The following is a 25,674-nucleotide window of genomic DNA, read 5'->3' on the forward strand; positions in this document are numbered from 1 at the left end:
GCGACCTTATCAGGAAGCATCTATACATAATAGACGTGCACCAAAAATGTAAAATGGTTAAAACTGATGCTGAATGTAACATATACTACACTGCTTAACGGGGTCCCGAGTGGCCAAGTGGTCTAAAGCGCTCTCCGTTATGGATCACTGCCATCTCACCTCTGTCTGTGTGGATTCGAGTCTCGGATTCGGCCAATGTGGATATGTGAGAAAGCTTGCCAGTAGCTTCTCGAGGGTCGGTGGTTCTTTCCGGGGATTTCCCGGTTTCTTCCTCCATCATTAATACTGGCCGCCATGTATAGCCTATCGTGTGCTGAAAAATGGCGTTAAACCCTATAACAACAACAACAACAACAACACTGCTGTAACAGTTAACCCACATGATCATGTAATCAAAGAGGTAACAGGTGTTCTATTTATAGTGCAGTGCACTGTGTGAATTTGGTACATGTATATCAACTGCCTACAAAGCCATACACTTTATGAGGTAATGGGTTAATTACTCATTTACTAATAGGCTTTATTTTAATTTTGCTTCCTTCTAGAGGCATACAAAATGCAACAGATGTTTCATAATTTTAACTGTTCATAGAATGCATTAATTATTCCAGCAACAACAGCCACATAAATACAGTCAAGATGAAAGGAGGAAGATTGGACAATCAAGTTTCTATATCCATTGTAACTAACTAAAGAACTCCTCAGTATGACACAGTCTCTAATATAACATATGTACAGCTATAAAGTACCTCAAGGTCCCTTATGAAAATGCCTCAGTATAACACAGTCCCTGATATAACTCAGGTATAATAATGGACCTCACATTAAAGTGCCTCAGTATTACATGGCCATTGATATCACATAGGTAGAGTAATGGATCTTGCTACAAGTGTCACAGTAGGTATAGTAATCGACATCACTATAGAGTGTCACAGTATAACATGGTTCCTGATATAATACAGGTATAGTAATGGACATCACTATAGAGTGCCACAGTATAACATGGTCCCTGATATAATATAAGTATAGTTATGAATCTCACTATAAAGTCATGCAGTATATCACAGTCCCTGATATAACACACATGTAGTCATGGATCTCACTATAATGTGTCACAGCATAATAAGTTCCTGATACAACACACATGTAGTCATGGATCTCACTATAATGTGTCACAGCATAATAAGTTCCTGATACAACACACACATAGTAATATGATACAACACACACATAGTAATATGATACAACACACACATAGTAATATGATACAACACACACATAGTAATATGATACAACACACACATAGTAATATGATACAACACACACATAGTAATATGATACAACACACACATAGTAATATGATACAACACACACATAGTAATATGATACAACACACACATAGTAATATGATACAACACACACATAGTAATATGATACAACACACACATAGTAATATGATACAACACACACATAGTAATATGATACAACACACACATAGTAATATGATACAACACACACATAGTAATATGATACAACACACACATAGTAATATGATACAACACACACATAGTAATATGATACAACACACACATAGTAATATGATACAACACACACATAGTAATATGATACAACACACACATAGTAATATGATACAACACACACATAGTAATATGATACAACACACACATAGTAATATGATACAACACACACATAGTAATATGATACAACACACACATAGTAATATGATACAACACACACATAGTAATAGATCCCATTATATTGGTTGAATCGCATTTTTTAAAAATATTTATATATTTTTCAGTAACTTGGCAAACTATGGTTTCTGGAAATCACCACTATATGTATATATTCAAATAAGCATATTCAAAGGGGTGGGGGTGGGAAGGGATATAAGAGTTTCGTGGGGATGATCCAAAAAGAATTATAATCAGTCTTAATAATAATAGAAGAATTACTGTACTGAAAAAAAGAAGAAAATACTCGAGTAAATAGTAATACCAAGAATTTGTAAAACATACTTACATTAATAACAGTCAGTGCCATAATGATTATTCCCAGTATAGGATGGGCCTTTTGAAAGTTTGTCCAAAGTTGTGTCTGAAGAATAAACAGAAATGATATGTTCTGATTTGACACCGAAAGGTCAGATCCTGCGATACTGCTTTTACTGCAAGTGATCAATTAGTAATGGCAAAAATGAACACAATAAATACTACTTCAGCACAACTAGTCAAGAGAGTCCACCTGACATACCAGGTTATTATTTCGTAGATTTATTGATTATACAGTGTGCTAAAAATTTATGGTCTTCAGTTAGATAACAGAAAAGAGCAAAAGTTAGCAAGTTTTATAAAATTCAACAAATAATTTATTTCTCTAAAATACAATGTGAAAAATTTAAAATAACTTACAGTATGGTGAATGAAATCTTAAATAGTCCTAAAAGTTCTATCTCAAGTCCAAAAGTATAAAGTATTCAAAATAAATTCAAGTGGTGTTCTGAATGAAGTTCAGTCTATTATGCTTATGTGTTAATAGTCTGGAATAGTTTGATGTATTATCAGACTCGATATATTACAATAAAATAATCCCAAATGAAGTTAAATGAATAAACAGTAATTCCAAAGTAGTTACATAGTCCTAAAGTTATGAGCACCTTGTAATTCCAATCAATAATTGAAATAAATAAATCATCTCACCTCAACACAACTAAAGCTGATTCCACCAAGACTGGTGTTTATGATAGGAATAATTAATTCTCAGGTAAACATTTCCTTATAAAAAAAACTAAGACACAATTTTGGAACCAGGGTGAGGGTCAAATACTCATTTCCAGATCATCCCAACTAGTCAACAAGGTCAGGACCTTTAGCAGCTAACCAGTCAGAAATTAGGTGATCCAGAATTTCCTTAGGGGAAACTAATGACTTTAACTCAACATTTGTCAACAATATCACACACCATTCAAGGTCAAAAGGCCATAAAAAAGATGTTTACAAACAAATGACCTTTTTCATCACGAACAAAAAATAATCTATTCAATAAGTTATTTACTAAATGACCCTTATAATCTATAATCATAAAAAATTAACACACATAATACAGATATACATAACAAGTGTATTCACCTGTCATGAGAGACTGCATGTCTTGATAGACAAATAGTTTTGATGGTTTTAGTGGCACTTTTAATATTTTATTGGCTATTTCATTACAAGGAAATAGGTGTTAAGTGACTTTCCCAAGGACACACCAAGGTTGACCACTGGGCTGTGTAAGTAACCAACCTTTTATTTTTTTCTGGGATTTTCTTTTAAGTCAGGATATGTTGTTTTTTACCTTAAGATATATTTTTTGCAGCCTATTTATATGAATGTTGTACAAAAAAGCCCCCAAACAATGAATACATTTATTATTATCATGATTATGATTTTGGTCAATATTATAACCTGTTTTACTTTACTGTTGGTGAAAATGGCTAACAACAAACAGGCAGCAAGTTTATTACTTGTAAATCTGAAAACTGCCAAATTTTCCCTTAAGAGTTACTTGTAACTGCTAAATAACAGCTTAAGCAATTAAGGAATTACTCCTCATAGTAGTGTCAAGGGCATGCAACTGGTTAGGACTACTAAAATACTGTCTAAAAAATGAAGAACTTCCTAACAACTGCCTAGTTAATTAAGCAGTTCACTTTGATGTTGGTAGTTTTGTCTCAGCAAGTGCATTGTATTTTTTTTTCATGGTAGTTAACATGACTTGATAAAATGCATTTGTACTTTCAAGGTAATATACACGACTTGATAAAATTGCATTTGTACTTTCATGGTAATATACATGATCTGATAAAATGCATTTGTACTTTCATGGTAATATACATGACTTGATAAAATGCATTTGTACTTTCATGGTAATAAACATGACTTGATAAAATGCATTTGTACTTTCATGGTAATATACATGATTTGATAAAATGCATTTGTACTTTCATGGTAATATACATGATCTGATAAAATGCATTTGTACTTTCATGGTAATATACATGACTTGATAAAATGCATTTGTACTTTCATGGTAATACACATGACATGATAAAATGCATTTGTACTTTCATGGTAATATACATGATCTGATAAAATGCTTCCAGCTGGTTAAGAGAGAAAATTGTTCCAAAAATTGTTCTTTTGCTAGCTATGGTTGGCACTAATGTCAAATATGAGAGAGAGAGCATTGTTAAGTCCAAAACTTGGCTGACTGAAGATCATTTAGTACCAGAAATAGATGACTGTCAGAAAACACAATCTAATCTTTGTTACAAGAAATTTACTCCCTTCAGCCAAGTATAAAGACTACAGATTAGACTAGTGATGACACAGAGTATAACCTGTGCTGGTGTGTGTGAGGTGGCCTTTATATTACTTAATGCAAGACCCTAGGTTATTTTTTTTAAATTGGCAGACCTCGCAACTGGGATTTGGCGGATAACTGAACACCTTTTGATGAAGTTCAGTGTTATGGGGTAAATTTTAGTGTAAAAATGAAATTTGGGTCAAAAAGTGTGTTTTGGTTATCAGAGGAAAGTTTTTTTTGTTTACTGAATATTTTGTTCAAATTAAAAAGTTTGCAACAGAAAGGTGTTTCCATTTTAATAGGATTTTAGTTAGTAAGGTTTGGTAGTAAAGGTTTTGCTGTATTTGGAAATGAAATTTATGATGGGAGAGCAAACTTCTAGGTCAAACAGGGACCTTAACTCAAAATTTGATGGGGAAAAAAATGTGAAAATCTAACTTGGGATATTCCAGATTTGTAACTGGATACCAAATTTGACTTCAATTCTCTAAATCCATCAAAGTTACTGAATAAAAAACAATCTCTTGATATACAGGACTGATGGACTTTTGTCGCACTATCTACCCACTCCAAATTATGTGGCATGGGGTTAAAAAAACAAAGAAAGATATTCAATTATACAACAGTAACCATTCAGCGTGAGCTTGATTTTGGTGGATTGGCTGGTTGGTTGGTTGGTTGGTTTCCTAATGGCATTTTCAGGACAGTATTATAAGAGGAGCCAGGTGTATTTTCCAAGAACACATCAAGGCAGGAGCCAGGTGTCTTTTCCAAGAACACATCAAGGCAGGCTGGCCTTGGGGTGGATTAGAATCAAACCCAGAACCTTTAGATTACTAGTTGGATGCACTACCAGACTCATGAAGGAATACTGAGAACACTGAGTGAAGCATCTTGCACTCAATAACTCAACTTAATTGTCAGATCAGAACACATAAAAGTGATTCTTGGGTTAAACATCTGGTGCCACATGCCATCTGATATATGTCCAATAAACAAAACAAAAATAATCTCAAATTAAACATTAATTTTTATTAAAAATGCAATTATTTTTTTAAATGTATACATATGACATCTTTTATTCAAGTCTGTGAAGCAACCATTAAAAATAATTTATTATTTTTCAACAAATACTTCTTGTGAAATTTATTTCTGAATAAAAAAACAAATTTTCCAAATGAATAATTGTAAAAAAATTAAGAGGGAATTATTTAATTCAAGTGTTAACAATTCACACTCCATTAAAAAAGTGACTAAATACTACTTGATGTAAGGATAAATTTGTGTGAGCGTTAAATCATACTACAGAAATTTTGTTGATGCAGACTTAAAATCATAAGTGACTTACCTCACTGTAACCATCAACCTCGATGAAAATAATGACAAAAGATGCAGCCACAAGAAAGAGGACTAAAACCATGCATGCACGATGAATCTGAAAAAAATATCAATTTTCAAATTTATATATATTAAACTAGATCTATATAAATACTTCTACAACAATAAACCAAGAAATGCTTAGTACAACTTTGGAAACTTGAAGCACTGGATGCAGGGTTCAAATCTGTGTAAACATTTTTGTATTTGTTTTAGGAAGGGGCACTAGATCTGTCTGAGTTTTAAAGATCAAAGGAAAACGTGTAGGAATGAGTTTTGCAAGGAATGAGTGATCTCAGTGATGCAGAATAATACAGCATCTTAGTGATATGGAGTATCTCAGTGATGTAGTATAACCCTTTACCTCATAGAGCATAGTTACAAAGTGCACAGCACTATAAATAGAACACCTGTTACCTTGTTGACTCTATATGCATAGGCCTGCCTGTGAACTGTTAAGCAATGTAGTGTATGTTACGTTTAACAGCAATTTTAACCATTTTTCATTTTTGGTACCCATCTATTATATGTGGAAAAATTTAAGAGTAAAGTCCAATTGTTATAGCTGTGTAATTATTTTTCATGGAAGAATATTTTATGTGCTTTAAAATCTTGAGAGAACTTGTTCACTGTCATGTCAGTGAGACCGCATGACCAACTGTAGCTGCCATTTCTCATACCCAAAATTTACAAGTTTTTCATCTGAGTCTACATCACTAAGTCATCTGAATTTGATAATTTATAAAAACTAATTGCTGCCTACATCAATATCAGAGCCTTTACCTAAGTTATTGAATCTTTCATAGTTATGATTCTAATCGTGAAAACTTTGTAAGTACTGAATGAAATCTGCGACCGCCATTTTGGAGAGTGGAGATTATGACCCAGTTACTTTAAATAGCAGATATCGACCAGTGCATAAACAGTGACCACGTAATCTGACGTAATTGTCATTTACAGAAATGAATGTAGTATCTAATAGGGGGTTTTCTCGAAGGTGGCGCTATGAAAACCAGCTCAAAATGGCTAATGTTTACAGCAGGCATCAAAAGGCGCTTCCATGCGAATGGAGTAGAGGCGTCCAAAGACGCTTGCATGAGGTAAAGGGATAATTCAGCATCTGAGTGATACTGATGTACGTGATGTAGAATAATACAGCATCTGAGTGATATGGAGTATGTGAGTGATATAGGGGGTGCTCACCAGTTATTATGTTCTTTTGAGAGAGTGATGCATGTAAGGTGAAGTTGTTTGCATTTAAAACATGCACAGTGTAGAGAATGTTGGCATACCTCTATGCAACTTTAATGTAATGTGGCTGACATTTATTTGGATATTGTACTTTTGGAAATTGTACATGATCTAAGCACACTGCTAACTAAAAGGACTGCTGCCTTGTGCTAAAAGAGTCAGCCTAAATTAGTCTAAAGTACACTATTCATAGCAGCTATTAAAATAAGGAAAATGAATTTTGCCAGACTAGACAATACCAGCTTCTGAAAGTGCAATGAATGAATTACCAAACATATAAAATGTAAAAAAAGTTATTGGCTCTTTTTTGCACAATATATCTCTGGAGTTCAGGAAGTGAAAATGACCAAGTGGAGCTAGTACTTTTTTGAAAGGTGTATATCTAGAGTAAGGCCAAGCTGTATGCTCTATAACCCATATTACACCCATCAATCATACATCAAAATAAAGGGAATTAAAGGTTCTTTGAATTATACTTAAGATATACAAGGTCTTTTTTAAACAGCCAGTATAACCAGTGAGGAAAGCTGGGGAAATTCTTTTTCTTTAAAATTCTAACCCTAAGCAAAAAACGAAACTGTAGAGTGCCATGTTAAAACAAATATAAAAATGTATGCAATTATTTTTCTTATTTAAATATCATTTTGTATGATATTCTGAATAAAATGGTACATTCATATTGATGTTAAGCATGAAAAAAGCTAATTATGCTCATTTTGCTCTTGCTTACATAATTTGCCATGAGGCATGTTTGTGTGAGTAGTAACCTTAATTATGGGGAAATTAGAAGTCTTAGAATATAGGAACAGAGTCAACTTAAATTTAAAACTGCTGCTTTAAGTAAAAGTAGTATATAGTGAAAATGTGTCTTTAGATTTATTTGCAATGAAATTAAAAAATAAAAGAAGAAAAAGCAAATTTGCTTCTTCCATATTAAACAATAGGCAAATATTTTATCCTTTGACCTTTATGAACCACATCTGTTCCATCCCTTTTCAAACTGTAAAATTTATTGTTGACATCTCAGGAATTCACAGCAAAGGCAATTATTTTGCTGAACTCAGAAAATTTGTAAAGTTTATCTGAACCTTAATTACCTCCAGTACAGTTTCAGAAACAGCAGTTCCGAACCAAGAGAGCTCAATGGCTTCTTGTTATTTTTCAACTTGCCATAATCATTAAAGAAAATAATTTCACGTAGACCTTAGGAATAGCATTCATCTTTCCTGTCTGTGCCACAATCAATGCATAATGTCCACTTAACTACTTTCTTCTTCAAGAATCTGAATTTTCCTTTTTATTTTTCTGTACTATTTAAATTTAATAAAAATTGTTGTCCTGACTTGTCACTTGTTGGATGCCATTTAAAAAAAGTAAGCAAAAGTGTGATCATGCAATTTTTTTTATCACAAAATACATAGAGTTTTAAGAATCATAGGTACTCTGGTTAAGTTAGTCTGGTTCCACAACCAATTCCACAAAATCTATATAACCAGTGAGGAAAGCCACAAAATCTAATATGAAACCCCAGCTCTTATCAATCATGGACAAACCAGTCTCTGGATTTTACCACAACAATAATATTTCTGTAACTTGTGCTTTTATTACACAAGTCAATATTTTCAGGGTCATTTCCATAAGACTTACAGCAAAATCGTAAGGGTTGGCAGGTCCTTTAACATAAACAAGTCAAAGGCTGTTGCGCTTCTTTTGCATTGTACATACAGCCTTGATCAGATTCTAAATATTAGCAGGGTCCCTGAGTGGCAGAGTGGTCTAAAGCACTCACCTTTACAGATCACTCAAATCTCACCTCTGTCTGCATGGATTCAAGTCTCAGGCTAATGTGGGTAAATGAAAAAACCCGACTAGCTTCCCATGGCACAGCTGTTTGCCCTAGATTTTTCCTCCACAAGATATATTGGCAACCATGTATAACCTATCAAGTGCTAAAAACAAGGCATTAAATCCCCCCAAAAAGAAAACAAACATAGGAATAAGCAACTTTCATTTTGGATCACCACAACTCTTTTTAAAACAGCTGAAAAAAAAATAACTTAAAATATCTGTAATAAATTGGACTTAATAAATTATTCCCAAAGCAACATTTTCCATGATTTTATTGTGCAATCAAGTAGCTAGGACATATTTTCCATGACTTTATTGTGCACTGTGGTAGCTATCACATATTTTCCATGACTGTATTGTGCAATCAAGTAGCTAGGACATATTTTCCATGACTTTATTGTGCAATCAAGTAGCTAGGACATATTTTCCATGACTTTATTGTGCACTGTGGTAGCTAGGACATATTTCCCATGACTTTATTGTGCATTGTGGTAGCTATCACATATTTCCCATGACTTTATTGTGCACTGTGGTAGCTAGGACATATTTTCCATGACTTTATTGTGCACTGTGGTAGCTAGGACATATTTTCCATGACTGTATTGTGCAATCAAGTAGCTAGGACATATTTTCCATGACTTTATTGTGCACTGTGGTAGCTATCACATATTTTCCATGACTTTATTGTGCAATCAAGTAGCTAGGACATATTTTCCATGACTTTATTGTGCAATCAAGAAGCTAGGACATATTTTCCATGACTTTATTGTGCATTGTGGTAGCTATCACATATTTCCCATGACTTTATTGTGCACCGTGGTAGCTAGGACATATTTTCCATGACTTTATTGTGCACTGTGGTAGCTATCACATATTTTCCATGACTTTATTGTGCACTGTGGTAGCTAGAACATATTTTCCATGACTTTATTGTGCACTGTGGTAGCTAGGACATATTTCCCATGACTTTATTGTGCACTGTGGTAGCTAGGACATATTTTCCATGACTTTATTGTGCACTGTGGTAGCTATCACATATTTCCCTTGACTTTATTGTGCACTGTGGTAGCTAGGACATATTTCCCACAACTTTATTGTGCACTGTGGTAGCTAGGACATATTTCCCATGACTTTATTGTGCAATCAAGTAGCTAGGACATATCTTCCATGACTTTATTGTGCACTGTGGTAGCTAGGACATATTTCCCATGACTTTATTGTGCACTGTGGTAGCTAGGACATATTTTCCACGACTTTATTGTGCACTGTGGTAGCTAGGACATATTTCCCATGATTTTATTGTGCACTGTGGTAGCTAGGACATATTTCCCATGACTTTATTGTGCACTGTGGTAGCTATCACATATTTTCCATGACTTTATTGTGCACTGTGGTAGCTAGGACATATTTTCCTAAAAACTAGGAGGCCAAGATCATTCTACAGTATGTCATTTCTTTGTGACCATCTTTGATACCGTATTTATCATATGTCTTGGGACAAAGATAAATGAATGATTTTTGTACTGTCCCAAAACAAATGGTTCAACTTTCTTTTACACAGAGATCATATGTCCCAAAAACTTACAGAAAGAAATAAATCATGTTAAATATGCCTGTTGTTATTTATAAGCAAGTTATGTGCAAAAGAAACAAACATATCCCTTGTCCAAAAATATGCATGGTACTGTGATGCAGCATATACATCCATTGTGTGTATCACTTATGTCAGATAAAACAAAACCACATTGTTCATTGATGTGAATATTATATAAATGAATTGTATTTGGTTGTCCTCAAGGGTTTCAGTATATTATCAAACTGAAAACTGGATTCAACGAAATCAGAAAGAGAGTGCATGCATGTGAGAGAGAGAGAGAGATAACAACCAATTGCTTCAAAGCACCAGCAATATACACATAACATGGCATATGGTGCAAAACAAGCAAGAGTGTATTATACTCAGGTTAAAATATACACAGGTTAACAACAGAACAATGGTTTGCAAATATAAATCATTACTAAAAACATTCACAACGAAAGCAAATAATAATATTTTAGCGATCATGAGTTATAAAAGTATTTTTAAAGACAATTAATACTGTGTATGCTATTTATAGTTTTGTCTATGCTGACTGTGCCTATGCCTCTATGCCTTCAGCACAACTGTCAACTATTATGTAGAACATGGTAGCCCTGTATTTCCATGTTTTTTAGATGCCAGTAATATGGTCAATCATAGGACACTCTTTACAAAGTTGCTTGACATTCATATACCCGTTTACATAGATCATACTCTAGTTAACTGGTATGGCAAACATCTGTAGTATATTCATTGGGGAAGTGTAGTATCCAGATCCTTCCAAGTAACCAAGGAGGCGAAGCAACGATGGTGTTCTTTTGCTGTTGTTATTTAATATATACATATACAAGTTAAATCGTAAGCTGGGTCAGTGTCATGTGGCATTACATCTGACACCAAATGTGTTTTTTCTTACCAATTTTATTTTTGATAATGATATGTCATTGACAAGTCTTGCTATTGCACATTGAAGGAAATTATTGAAGATATGTGAACATTACACATTTGAGAATTATATAATGTACAGTACACAAAAATCGGTATGAATGGTCTTTCATTCATCTTCTTTTAAATTACCATCTCCTCCCTCTGTATTTCTGAACAACCATGTTCTTGCATAAGCCAACAGTTATATGTATTTGGATTATATTTTAAACACCAATTGGTCAGATGATGAAGATTCGATGAGACAGCATAGATTTTACATAAAATTTAGAAATTGTTCCTTGAATATCGAAATTAGATTATTCCAATATAATTGCTGCTCATTTTACTATGCTCTTCTGTGAAGAAATTTTTGTGAAAACTAGTCATTGGTTATAATAACAATCTTCATTTGCTATTAAGATTTCCAAGATGGTACAGTGCAACTATGTTTGTAAACTATAATGTATTCAATTTTCATGAAGTGATGAGAAAATGTGAGTTTTCAATCATGATGACAAGAATATCTAATAGTAAGAACTGAATCTTGAAATCTCCATGGAATTATATTTGTCTAAATATACAAATTGGGCTGACCTAGGGAAACTGAAAATGGTTTCATTTTACTGGTATTCACTGAAATTACAAAAAATAATTGGAAAAAAAAATATGGAAGAGCTGGGACTCTGTGAATGACACTTTGAGCCCACATTCATAAAATCTATTAAAGGATATGCCACAAACAAATAGGTGTCAATTGTGTGGCATGAATTTAAATTAAACTTTGTTAACAAAATATATGACTCTACTTGACAATAAACAAGTATCAAATTCATGGCTTGATCAAAGGGTGGGAAAACAAAGTGACTGCTGCCACTACAAGCAAAAGGCTTTGTAATGACAGATAACTAAAGAAATAATACTTGAGAATTAGATCTGGCTTAAAGAAAGGCAAAGTTATCAATCAAATCAGAATTTGTTTAGTAAAACACAAACTATAATATAAATATGGGTTGTTTTGGCTTGCACAAAATAGGAACCAATATACTTAATAGTTAACACCTGAGAGTAAACAACATTGATGAACACTTCACTCTGCAGTGGGTAATATTTAATTTAATATTTTCAAATAATTAAAATCTAAATAAATTTGTGTCCAAGTACTATGTAATGAATACCATAATAAAAAAAATAAAGACAGTGCATATCATACCTTTCTGAATGGAACAGTGACATGAAACATAAATAAACCTCTCCCTCGATAACTCGTGCACAACGGGGTACACAAACATAGACTACACTATAGGCGAGGGCATGAATTACCGAGGGACCTCCAAAAATTGAAAAAGTCTGCTTATACATTGAGAAATCCACACGGGGGGTAGGGAACTGGGCTGTTTAATGACTGAATCCTCATTTTACAAACAAGCTGATAATAATTGTTAGTAATGCACTTTTTCTCATGAAGTTGTTCGTTATTCTGTATAAAGAACATTTATTTTCAAAAAGTCCAACATGTGAAAGATTGTTCCCACTGGTTTCAACAATCTTCACATGTACAAGAAAACATCTGTGCATTATGTCAGTTTTTTGTTTTGTAGATTAACCTGGTTCCCAGATTGGTATAAAATAGTATACTACAAGTTGGGAGTCACAGCAGCCAGGAACTAGACTAACTGTTGATACACCACCAAACAAGACGCCTTTTTTTCAAAAACCAATGACATTTAGTTCATGAGACAAATGCTGAAACTCAGTTTTTTTATTGTTCAGTTAGTACATTAATGATGTTGTGATTTCACTGAATGTAATGCTGAAACTTCTTATCATCCCTGAGGATATATCTAAGTACCAGTTCAGGAATTCTTTGAAAAGCGCTTGCCTACATGGTCCATATCTGTGAAACCCAGCTCTTTGTTCTAAAGTATTCATTTCATTTGGTTGCCTTGCCATCTTTGATCACATTTATGAAGGAGTCGGTTAATTTAAACCCAGCTCTTTGTTCTAAAGAAGTATTCATTTCATTTGGTTGCCTTGCCATCTTTGATCACATTTATGAAGGAGTCGGTTAATTTAAGGTAGTTTATGTTACATACACAATAACATTTATAACAGTGTGTGATTGATCAAATGAAGTGAGTTCACCCGACATAAGAATGGGGCCGCTAGATTTTAAGTATGCAGGATCTGCACGCCTTTTAACTTTTTTAATTCCACCTCCTTTATTTGATTCAAAAGACGTAATTACTGTGATAATACAAAGGAGGCCAGCTTTTAATTCAGTGCAACAATACAACAAATACTTCTGCAAGTCAGTTATCAAAACACGGTTGGCACGTAATTAGTTTCTTAGAGACACACTTGCGGACATAGCTGTTATGGTAGATTTACACATTTTATGTTTAAATACACATTGCATTTATGCTACTAACACTTAAGTGGAACTAAAAGATAGAATTAAAACACAAATTTCACTTAATAAAAATTATTTAATTGGCATTTAAATATTAATGCATTGCATAAAACTAGACGTAACTGGCATTTTCATTGATCCAAATTTCCTTGAATGTCTTTAACTACAGTATACTAAGAATGTTGTTTGGAAAGAAAATGTAACCAATTATATGACTTCTTATTAAAAATTGATAATTTTAAAATGTTGATGAAAATTTCCAGGTCATAAAACAATATAAGGGATATATCAATGTTTTAGTTACCAAATTTGATCAAGATTTTTTTTTCAAGTTCTAGAAATAGGGTTAATTTTGTTTGTATTTTCTGGTTTAAAAAATGGGATCCATGCCTGACCCTGCATTATAAGTGGGTTTGTGAGTTATCAGGGCACGAGCTATCGAGAGAGTGGTGTATCTGAATTTATAGTATTCATCAATAACTGGATTTTATTTTTTATTTTTAATAAAAGTTTTTGTGCATTTTTGGACATGCACATTTTGAATGATTTTGTTTTCAAATCCTATAATTGATACCCTTATTATTCATTTTACCAGCTATGCATTGATACCATGATTGAAAAGATGTCACAAAACTTATGACTCAAAAATCAAGATTTGTCCCTAGGCATACAGCGGACAAAAGACTTATCTGAAAATTAATTTATAGTGCCCCAACATATATGGTGTCCCAATATATATGGTAAATATGGTACTACATTATTTTCTCTTGTAATGTATTTATTATTACAACTACTATTCATCATACTTGCTTTAATCTCAATACGAGTTGATTTATCGATCTTTCCTTTTTCCTGAAAAAATGTATTGGGGATATTATGTTCTCTTTCATATACACATCTGTCTGGCCATAACTGTATTTCCTCTTAAACCAATGGATCAAAAATCACAAAACTAACTGTATGATACTTATCCATATACTGATGTTACTTGAGGAGTTTTAATTTTCAGCTTCCTCTTCAGAGGTTCCTGTGAGAATTTCTTCAAAAGCCTGTTTGTATTAAAATTTAATTATTAAATGTACAATTTTGTTCTCTTATAAAACTGTATACATTGTATATGCAGTCACAGAAAGATGACATGATGTATATCATGGATTAAGGAACTGTGGTGGAACAAGGGGGGGTAACTTACTCAAAAGGTAAATTTCTAAAATTAAATTAAAGTACTTTACTTTCTGTCAAAACTTGAGATGATGTAACAATTATGTAATCACAGCAGGGAGACAACACAGTTCCTTAATCCATGACATACATCAAGCCATCCTGCTGTGACTGTATATGCAATGCATTAGGTAGTTTGTGAAAAGCTTCGAGATCTGCAATGGCAAGCCTCTGAAGTTGCTCTATTCTGAATGTGGGGTCAATACATCACTTAAAATATGATTTTCCATCAAGTATGAATAGGATGAACTCTGCTTGATGGCAAATTCTCTTTCCATATTTACCTGAAACCAGACTTTTTCACCAAATATTCTGGAGTCGGGCCAAACAGGTTTGTAGAATCTTGCCATGACAATCCCAATGCTGGCTAGAAAGATCCAAGCAACAATCATCAAGGATCCTGCAATAAGATGAATACATCAGTATCTACCTGTGTACAATTCTCACCCAAACATGTAAAGTATAGACCCAATCATCAGGGATCCTGTAATAGGATGAATACATCAGTATCTACCTGTGTACAATTCCCATCCAAACATGTACAGTATAGACCCAATCATAAGGCATCCTGTAATAGGATGAATACATCAGTATCTACCTGTGTACAATTCTCACCCAAACATGTACAGTATAGACCCAATCATAAGGCATCCTGTAATAGGATGAATACATCAGTATCTACCTGTGTACAATTCTTACCCAAACATGTACAGTATAGACCGAATCATAAGGGATCCTGCAAAAGGATGAATACATCAGCATCTACCTGTGTACAATTCTCACCCAAACATGTAAAGTATAGACCCAATCATAAGGCATGCTGTAATAGGATGAACACATCAGTATCTACCTGTGTACATTTCTCACCCAAACATGTACAGTATAGACCCAATCATAAGGGATCCAGCAATAGGATGAATACATCAGTATCTACCTGTGTACAATTCTCACCCAAACATGTACAGCATAGACCCAATCATCAGGGATCCAGCAATAGGATGAATACATCAGTATCTACCTGTGTACAATTCTCACCCAAACATGTACAGCATAGACCCAATCATCAGGGATCCAGCAATAGGATGAATACATCAGTATCTACCTGTGTACAATTCTCACCCAGACATGTACAGCATAGACCCAATCATCAGGGATCCTGCAATAGGATGAATACATCAGTATCTACCTGTGCACAATTCATACCCAAACATGTACAGTATAGATCCAATCATCAGGGATCCTGCAATAGGATGGATACATCAGTATCTACCTGTGTACAATTCTCACCCAAACATGTAAAGTATAGACCCAATCATAAGGCATCCTGCAATAGGATGAATACATCAGTATCTACCTGTGTACATTCTTACCCAAACATGTACAGTATAGACCCAATCATACGGGATCCTGCAATAGGATGAATACATCAGTATCTACCTATGTACAATTCTTACCCAAACATGTACAGTATAGACCCAATCATCAGGGATCCTGCAATAGGATGAATACATCAGTATCTACCTATGTACAATTCTTACCCTAACATGTAAAGTATGGACCGAATCATAAGGGATCCAGCAATAATAATAAAAACCATCTCTATCTACCTGGTATTGTGTACAATTCTCACCCAGACATGCACAGTACAGACCAAGATATATGTCGGTCTATGTGTACATCATACAATGAATCTGCCACTAAAAATGACAGCACAGTAATTAATAACAGTAATAATAAAAATAATAACAAAGATTATTTAATGAGGATAAGTCAATTATCTACAAAACAGAACCTTGAGACCCTCAAAGATATATACAGAGTGCCATCAATTACTACCCATCTCACACACATATATATTCATAGTCATGTACATTTAAATTACAGACCCAGGCCAGTTAACTATACCAACAGATGAACTTACTTTAAGGTAAACTAGTCACTTCTGCACAGCACATATTGACATACTTATATATAAAAATATGGCTGGAAGAAGTGAATAGGTAATCTGGTATTAAGATTTAGATTCCATCTGTTTAGTATACCCATGGTGAAAAACTGATATGTAGGAGATTCTTGATTACTTCTGGGACATTATTCCATATAATGACTCCTGAGTGCTGAAAACCATTTTTTAAATAAAATAATTCTTTATTTGGTTTTAGAATAAGGAAGTTTTTAGCTGTCGTTGATCTAAGGTTTGGGGTGCTACTGGTCTCCCTGCATTTCAAATTATGTCTCAAGTAAACTGGGGCAGACTTACCATAAGCTTTGTACATCATTATGGCTTTCCCTAGGTGATGTAATTCTTACAAAAAGTAGGATGTTTAATGTATCCATTGTCTCTATAATGTTTCCAGGTTGCACATCTTGTTATATTGTACAGGCTTGTTTTTGCAGCCAAAATATTTTCTTAATATTAACATCAGATGATATCAAAATAGTTACAATGGGTCTGAATGTAGCTCTTCTAAAAAGTCTCTGTTTTATAATTAAATACTTCATCTTTCCTAACTGCCAAAGATAGGAGTCTGTTTTCTTTGTAATGAGACTTATATGATCAGACCAAAGTAAATTACTGTTACAAAAATACCAAGAATGCTGTCTTTGGAAACAATTTTAATTTTGCTCTGTTTTGCTGTATTTATCTGATATATATACATATACATACAAACATATAAATACATACATACATACATACATACATACATACATACATACATATACACACCCTCATATTCATTCAGGACCAACTATAAATCATAATTAGTCTTCTGGTGAAAAGCAGGGAGGTATTGTAGTCCATTTAGGAGGTGTAACAATACACCTCTCCCCTGATAACTTGCACCCAATGTGGTCAAAAAACATAGAGTACACTACAAGTGAGGGCACGAGTTACTGAGGGACGTTCTAAACAGAAATAAATAGGTATGCCATGCCTACTGGAAACTGAGAAATCCATGGAGATATGGAGCAACAGGATGTAAAAAAAAATGTATTTTAAAATCAGTGATACATTATGCATTACTATTGTGTTGCTCAATTTGGCAGTGCAGCATTGGGCTGACAGACTCAAAAACTAATATAAAAATTGTTTTACTTGGTTATTTTTGTTTCACAGCTATTGGACATTGCTAATGTTTTTTTGTTGTTGTGGGGTTTAATGCCATTTTTCAGCACATGATAGGCTAGCTACTGGACATTGCTCTGGTATGCCAAAGTGGAGAGGCTTGAGGGACCAAGCAGAGAAGTGCACTCTGTAGCTGGCAGCAGAGACCTGAGGGCTCAGTTTGTGTATATATATATATATATATATATATATATATATATATATATATATATATACATATATATATATATATGTTGGGACATGGAGGACAGGGCACCCCTTATGCTGCTAAAAAATTCCAGACCTAACCATAGCTAAAATGGCAGAGTAACAGAAGATCTAGGCATGAGACATTCTCCAAAATTTTCTCCAAAACTGGAGAGAATGTTCTTGTCCCCTGTAATTGTCAACTGTTTACTGTAATGGAACTGACCCTGTGGTAGACTTAGTAGGAAGACCAGAACACTTCCTGATCATCACTGATCAGTTGGAGGAAAAAGGCTGCCCACCACCTATGACCACTTCATCTACACAAAAGGAGGTGATGTCAGATGGACCAGTTTTCGGTAAGGTGTAACAAGACATCATGTATTGTTATTATTAAGTTTGACATTGTTTATTTAAATTAAAGGTCAAGAAGTGTGAATCAAGACTGACAAGCGATAGTAAACATCACATTCAACTCAGTAGTTTGTAAAGTACACTGAGTCTTAAAACTCCAGCACAGGTTTACAAACTGCAGTTCCAAACCTTATGGAGCTCTTGATATCTCAAATTGATGTAATCCTTAAAAAAGAATTAAATTTCAGATGGGCCATGGCAACGGCAATCATTTTCCCCACCATGTGACATACTAAAATCAATACATGATGTCCACTAAACAGAATTGTTGCTCTTCCTTAATTTTTCTCCAAGAATCTGAATATTCCCATTCATTCATCTGTAATATTAAAACTTTTTAAGAGATTGTCCATTCCCTCCTGACCGGCTGCTTGTTGGACACCATTTACAAAGAAAAAACAAAATTAGCAAAAGCTTGACCTTGCAGATGTTCTGCATCACAAAATATGAACAGTTAAAGCAAGAGGTATTCTGGTAAAGTTAGTCTGGTTCCCTAACTAATTCCACTGAATCTAATATGAAAACCAGATCTGAATCAATGCCAGTACCCAGATTTCACCTCAATCATATTTTCGTAATTTGTGCTCTTATTTTATAAGTCCATATTTTATTTCCATAGGGCTTACGGCAAAATCGTAAAGGTTGGTACATCTAACATGCAGTTATAAGTGAAAAACATGTACCTTTTCTGATCGATTAAATATTTAAATTGTTTGCTTTTACATGTAGCTCAGAGTCCCAGACACTGCTACATGCATGGCCATAAAATCTTATGTGTGTATTCACCTTTATCACTCAAGTTAGCACTCATAAAAAGTAAATTGTGGGTTGTAATAACCCATCTTTCTTGCTAATATGGCTATGCAAAGATTTTGGATTATGGCAAAACAGGTGAGACAAAGCATTCTACAAATTTCATATTGATTCATTCTCAGTACTTTGACGTTTTGATTTATGAGTGAAAGAAGAGACAAAATCTATAATCTGAAATGTTTCAGGAATGGAAAACACAGTAACGACAATGTTTCACACAATTCCACCAGATCCTCTTTTGGTGCTTCTCTAAAGTACCAATGTTATTTTCACTACCATGTACAAAGTGGCAAGAAGATCTTATTGCATTTCTTCCATGACGACCCCATGCTTGATGATAAGCTCATCCATTAGTTTCACATGACCTGGTACACATTTAGTTAAGAAATCTATTTATTACAATAAGCCCCCCCACCCCCCGTTAAATATACAAGGCAGATGCCTTCTCTTCATGCCATAGCTATTCATAGAGGAATTAATGCAGACAACACATATAGTGTGACATAATGAGGCCTTACCATGAACCTTGGCTAGATCCACCTTAGATTCGGCTGCAAGATCAATCATAGACTGAAGATCCGCTTTCTTATTAGATATCTTTGGGTTCATAGTATGTGGGCTCTTGGCAGCTAAAATAATGAAAATACTTTTTAAAAAACATGAAGCATCATACAAAGACATGTTCATCTATCCATTCATAAAGACAAGATATTTGTTTCACTTTGAAAATGTGAAACATGCCTGTCAGGATCGTTCTGCTATATTAATTGGGTGGCACTGGTGGCCCCAGAATTTATTTTGAGGTATCCCAACTGAATAGGTACAGTAAAACTTGTCATCACAAATATATCATGTATCAAAAATGAAAAGATTCAATTCATATATAGTCTTTAAAGAATGGAAAGATATCCCTTGGTCAGTAATTGAATGTTTGGATGACCCATCAGATGCTCTTGACATCTGGATAGATATGTTTACTGACACCCTGAGCACTCATGCTCCTTTTAATTTCAAGAGAGTCAAGCAACAAAATCAACCAAACTGGATTACAGGTAATATACTGAATGCTATTAAGACAACGGATAGATTTCGTAAATTAAAAGATAATGACAATTACAGATTATGGAGAAACAGAGTCAAGTCAATGATTCAAAAGGCAAAGAAAACTTATTATTCCACTCAAATACCAGATAGTATTACAAAAAAGAATCCTAGAAAATTCTGGGAAATCTTCCATGACTTGAGGTGCAAATCTGTCAATAACCTGCCATTATGTAAATGTACTACTGATGAAAATCATCATATTCAGCAAGAACCTGTTGAAATTGCAAAATCACTCAATGGTTGCTCTGTGAATATAAACAACAAACTTATGGATCTTACAGCTCATAAAAGATTCTCAAGTGATGAATTAAAAGGGCATATTTCCTCAAAACTATGCAAATAAGAGTGCTTCAGAAAACCTAAAATGAGTCTTGAATTCATTTTAAATGAATTAAATAAACTCGATGTTGGAACAGGTACAGATCTAGATGATATAAATTCCTAAAACTCATCTCAAGTGATTGCACTGTCACTTATGCATATCTTAAATCTAAGTATTTTCCAAACAGGCAAAAATACATAAGATATGAATAATTAAAGACCTATCTCAATTGTATTGTTACGTTTATTGATATTAGAAAGACAAGTTTGTGCTGAATTTAGAAACTATCTGGAATAATTTAATTTACTTCATCCATGACAATCAGGCTTCTGTGAAGAACATTTATGCCAGACTACACTAATTAGAATGGTGTATGATTGGTTAACAATAATAGATCAAATCAACCTTCTAGACACAGTTTTTCTTGACCTTACAAATGCTTTTGACCTTGTAAATCACAAAATCCTGCTGGAAAAGCTCAGCATATATCAAGTTAACCATGAAAGCTTATCTTGGTTTCAAACCTACCTTGAAGGGAGACAACAACAAGTTTCTATTTTAAATAAACTTTCAGATAAGGAACTGATCAAGTCTGGTGTTCCAGAAGCTTGTTATTGCTATTGGTGTGGGTTTATCATTTTTCAGCACATGATAGGCTATTTGTGGCAGCCAATATAACTGGTTGAGGAAGAATCTGGGAAAACCCTTGTTAAGAACCACTGATCCATGGAAAGTTAATGGCAAACTTTCTCATATGCCCACATTGGCCACACTGATAACTCTTATTACACTGATGTACCCTTGAAAGCCTTGCCCTTATTTCCAAATTGTTGATGTGCAGGATAGCTTCTTCTCTGAGCATGAACGCTTTAGAATTAGCCCTCTCAGTTTTCACATGGGGAAGCATGACTTTCTTCTTAGAAAGAAGAGGGCATTGCTCTCCTTGGGGGGCACAATCCACTCTAAGTCCTAGTGGAAAAAAGCACTTCATGGGAAGGTGTTGCAGACTCTGTGCCCTCATGAAACGGGAAGGGTGATGCTCCTCCCTAAATGAAGGGTGTGACTCACTCTATCCATCTTTTATAACTTCCCTTGGGAAGGGTCCCACTAATCCTAAGAGTCTCCCAAAAGGGTCCCTCCCTAAGACTGAAAGACCTGGAAAAGGAAAACTCCAGAGGTTCTGAGGAAAATTGTGAAGAACTAAACTGGAGGATCCCAGATCTCATCTGAACAGAGATAGGCAAGTGGGTTGGGCATCCCAGGGGAGCTTTCCTGTGGTCACAACCACTGACACCCTGTTTAACCATTGCTATAAACACAATGTATTCAAAAGCGTCTGTAAAAGTAAATGCATAAATGTATTTGCACTGAATATGTCATAACTAATATGATAACAGCAAGATCTCACCTTACCTAGGTGATATCTCAGGGAATTAAAACAATCATTAATGTTTTAATTCAAATGGGAGACAACTTTAAACTGAGAATAAACTGGTGTTTGATTACTAAACACAACAGAAGGTGTGAAATATGATGATTCATAGCTAATAAATAATAAACAGAATCAATACAAGTCTGCACACCAAATTTCTTTAAGCCAATAAAACCAACAAATAATACTGAAGATAATTAAAAATTGATGTCAACCAGCCTTATTTGAGAACTGACACAAAAATCTAATTTGGTGAGACTGCTAATATGAGTAATGATAACAAGGAATATACTAGTACTAAATATGAGTAATAATAACAAGGAATATACTAGTACTAAATATGAGTAATGATAACAAGGAATATACTATTGCTAAATATGAGTAATGATAACAAGGAATATACTAGTACTAAATATGAGTAATGATAACAAGGAATATACTAGTACTAAATATGAGTAAAGATAACAAGGAATATACCAGTACTAAATATGAGTAATGATAACAAGGAATATACTAGTACTAAATATGAGTAATGATAACATAAATATACTAGTAATAAATATGAGTAATGATAACAGGAATATACTAGTACTAAATATGAGTAATGATAACAAGGAATATACTAGTACTAAATATGAGTAATGATAACATAAATATACTAGTAATAAATATGAGTAATGATAACAGGAATATACTAGTACTAAATATGAGTAATGATAACAAGGAATATACTAGTACTAAATATGAGTAATGATAACATAAATATACTAGTAATAAATATGAGTAATGATAACAGGAATATACTAGTACTAAATATGAGTAATAATAACAAGGAATATACTAGTAATAAATATGAGTAATGATAACAGGAATATACTAGTACTAAATATGAGTAATGATAACAAGGAATATACTATTGCTAAATATGAGTAATGATAACAAGGAATATACTAGTACTAAATATGAGTAATGATAACAAGGAATATACTAGTACTAAATATGAGTAAAGATAACAAGGAATATACCAGTACTAAATATGAGTAATGATAACAAGGAATATACTAGTACTAAATATGAGTAATGATAACATAAATATACTAGTACTAAATATGAGTAATGATAACATAAATATACTAGTAATAAATATGAGTAATGATAACAGGAATATACTAGTACTAAATATGAGTAATGATAACAAGGAATATACTAGTACTAAATATGAGTAATGATAACATAAATATACTAGTAATAAATATGAGTAATGATAACAGGAATATACTAGTACTAAATATGAGTAATGATAACAAGGAATATACTAGTACTAAATATGAGTAATGATAACAAGGAATATACTAGTACTAAATATGAGTAATGATAACAGGAATATACTAGTACTAAATATGAGTAATGATAACAGGAATATACTAGTACTAATATGAAAATAAGCTGTTGTTTGGTAATTAAACACTTAAGATAAAGGTAAAAAATGGTTTACGATCTACTTTTCCAAGATCAAAACACAAGTGACATTAAAAGAAATGTGAAACATGAAGCTCTGTTACTGTGCTAAAACAAACCAAGTCAGTACAAGTCTGAAGACCAAATTCGGCAGGGATATTTATCAAATAGATACATGATCTATAATCTATAAATATATTCTCAACAATAATAATTACGTTATCAATCCTGGGGGGTAAGAACCTAAATGCAGCCTTGGTTATACCAAATTTACCCAGAATAAAAAAATGTGAATAGTTCTTGATAGAGAGCTCAATCTGAACAGAAAAAATTGTTGTGCAGGGGTATACAAATCATGCACATAAAGAGAAAACTCAAATCACAACGTGAAGCATGAAGCAAAGACATTTTCTCCATGATGTAAAATTTAAGCAGAACATAATGCAACCAGACAAAAAGGACAGTGCACATTGACAAGATATCTACGAGGATGGAGCAAGGGCAATCTTGTGGTATTTTCCACCCAGAAAATTACCAGCTACACGATCACAGCAGGTTTTGTATTACTGATACTTGTGCTGAAACATCACCATTCATTTCATTATTATACTGAATCCAAAAGAACATTTAATCAAGACCCCAAAATATCAGTCAATTACATTTAGATCAGAGTGTACAGTGTTTTCAATGACTTGGGGGTGGGGGTAAGCTCAGAAAGAATATATGATGAATCTATTAACATTAACGAATATTTGAATAAGGAAATTTGGTATCAGCTGTAGCCCCTTTACCAAAAGCTGACCTTTTCATCCCTTATACAGACTGTTTTGTAACTGCATGGCAGTGTAAAGAACTGTATAATCAGTACTGTTTGCAGGGAGTTCCTTATTGCTGAATGTGCATTAAAATTAAAGGATAGATTGGTGAAATAAGGTTCTGATCACAATGAACAAAAAATGAGGCTTACAATCACTTATCATTCCTGAAACATATCCAGTTTACCATAAATGTTAAATTTGCTAAAAATAATTCTCATACAATTGACATATCATCTTAAGAGAAATAATGGCATTTCAAACTCTAGATAAACTATACTCCCATGATGGTCAGTTTGCATTATTTTCATTTAGGACCAACTAGACACCATAACAAATCTTCTGATGAAACCCCATGTTAAAATGACTTTCCATTTAAAAAGAGTATTAGTAACAATATTTTTCAGATTTCCACCATGGTGGTTATATTGGACATTGGATTGGCACCATTAATATAAGTCAAACAAGACATCTTAAGAAGTCTTCTAATGAAACCCAAATGGTGCTGATATTGGATATCAGATTGGCACCAGTTCCATTTAACACTAACTAGACATATTGGATATCAGATTGGCACCATTTCCATTTAACACTAACTAGATATATTAAGAAGTCTTTCGGTGAAAGCACAATATCGACACAATTAGCAATCTCAGAGGAGAAGCAATTAAAAGATTTTTAAAATGTCCACTATGGTGGCCATATTGGAGGTCGTATTGGCACCATTTTCATTTATGACAAACTAGATATCGTCAATAGTTTTACAATGAAAACATCATGCTGATTGTACCATCTATTCTGATGGTGTAGTATTAATGTGATTTTCAAGATGGTTCAAGGAAATAAATGTATAATCCTTAAAATATAAGGTCAACTTCTTTTAAAAAAGTCCAAGATTTTCTATGGTTGTACATCATCAAATGCCCTTCAATTGGGTTCACATGTAAAAAACATTCCATCTCTCAGGTTTAAACTCAATACAATCAGTGTAAATGTTGTTGTTGTTGTTGTGGGGTTTA

At 33.6% G+C, this 25,674-nt stretch overlaps 1 protein-coding gene across 6 annotated transcripts in view; it reads right to left on the reverse strand.

Moving 5' to 3' along the window:
• The window catches only part of LOC149784930 (ferric reductase 1-like), a 112,455-nt gene that overhangs the window by 34,399 nt on the left and 52,382 nt on the right, over window positions 1-25,674 (reverse strand). For all 6 annotated transcript variants that reach the window (XM_089978561.1, XM_089978559.1, XM_089978563.1 and 3 more), the window contains exons 9-12: window positions 20,043-20,153; window positions 15,269-15,384; window positions 5,720-5,806; window positions 2,044-2,118 (exon numbers count right to left, since the gene is read on the reverse strand). In XM_089978561.1, the coding sequence (XP_089834687.1) occupies window positions 2,044-2,118; window positions 5,720-5,806; window positions 15,269-15,384; window positions 20,043-20,153 (389 nt within the window). The remainder of the gene's footprint in view (window positions 1-2,043; window positions 2,119-5,719; window positions 5,807-15,268; window positions 15,385-20,042; window positions 20,154-25,674) is intronic.

Source organism: Sinohyriopsis cumingii, chromosome 13, assembly GCF_028554795.1.
Source record: "Sinohyriopsis cumingii isolate HCF-2022 chromosome 13, ASM2855479v2, whole genome shotgun sequence".
Classification (NCBI taxonomy): Eukaryota; Metazoa; Mollusca; class Bivalvia; order Unionida; family Unionidae; genus Sinohyriopsis; species Sinohyriopsis cumingii.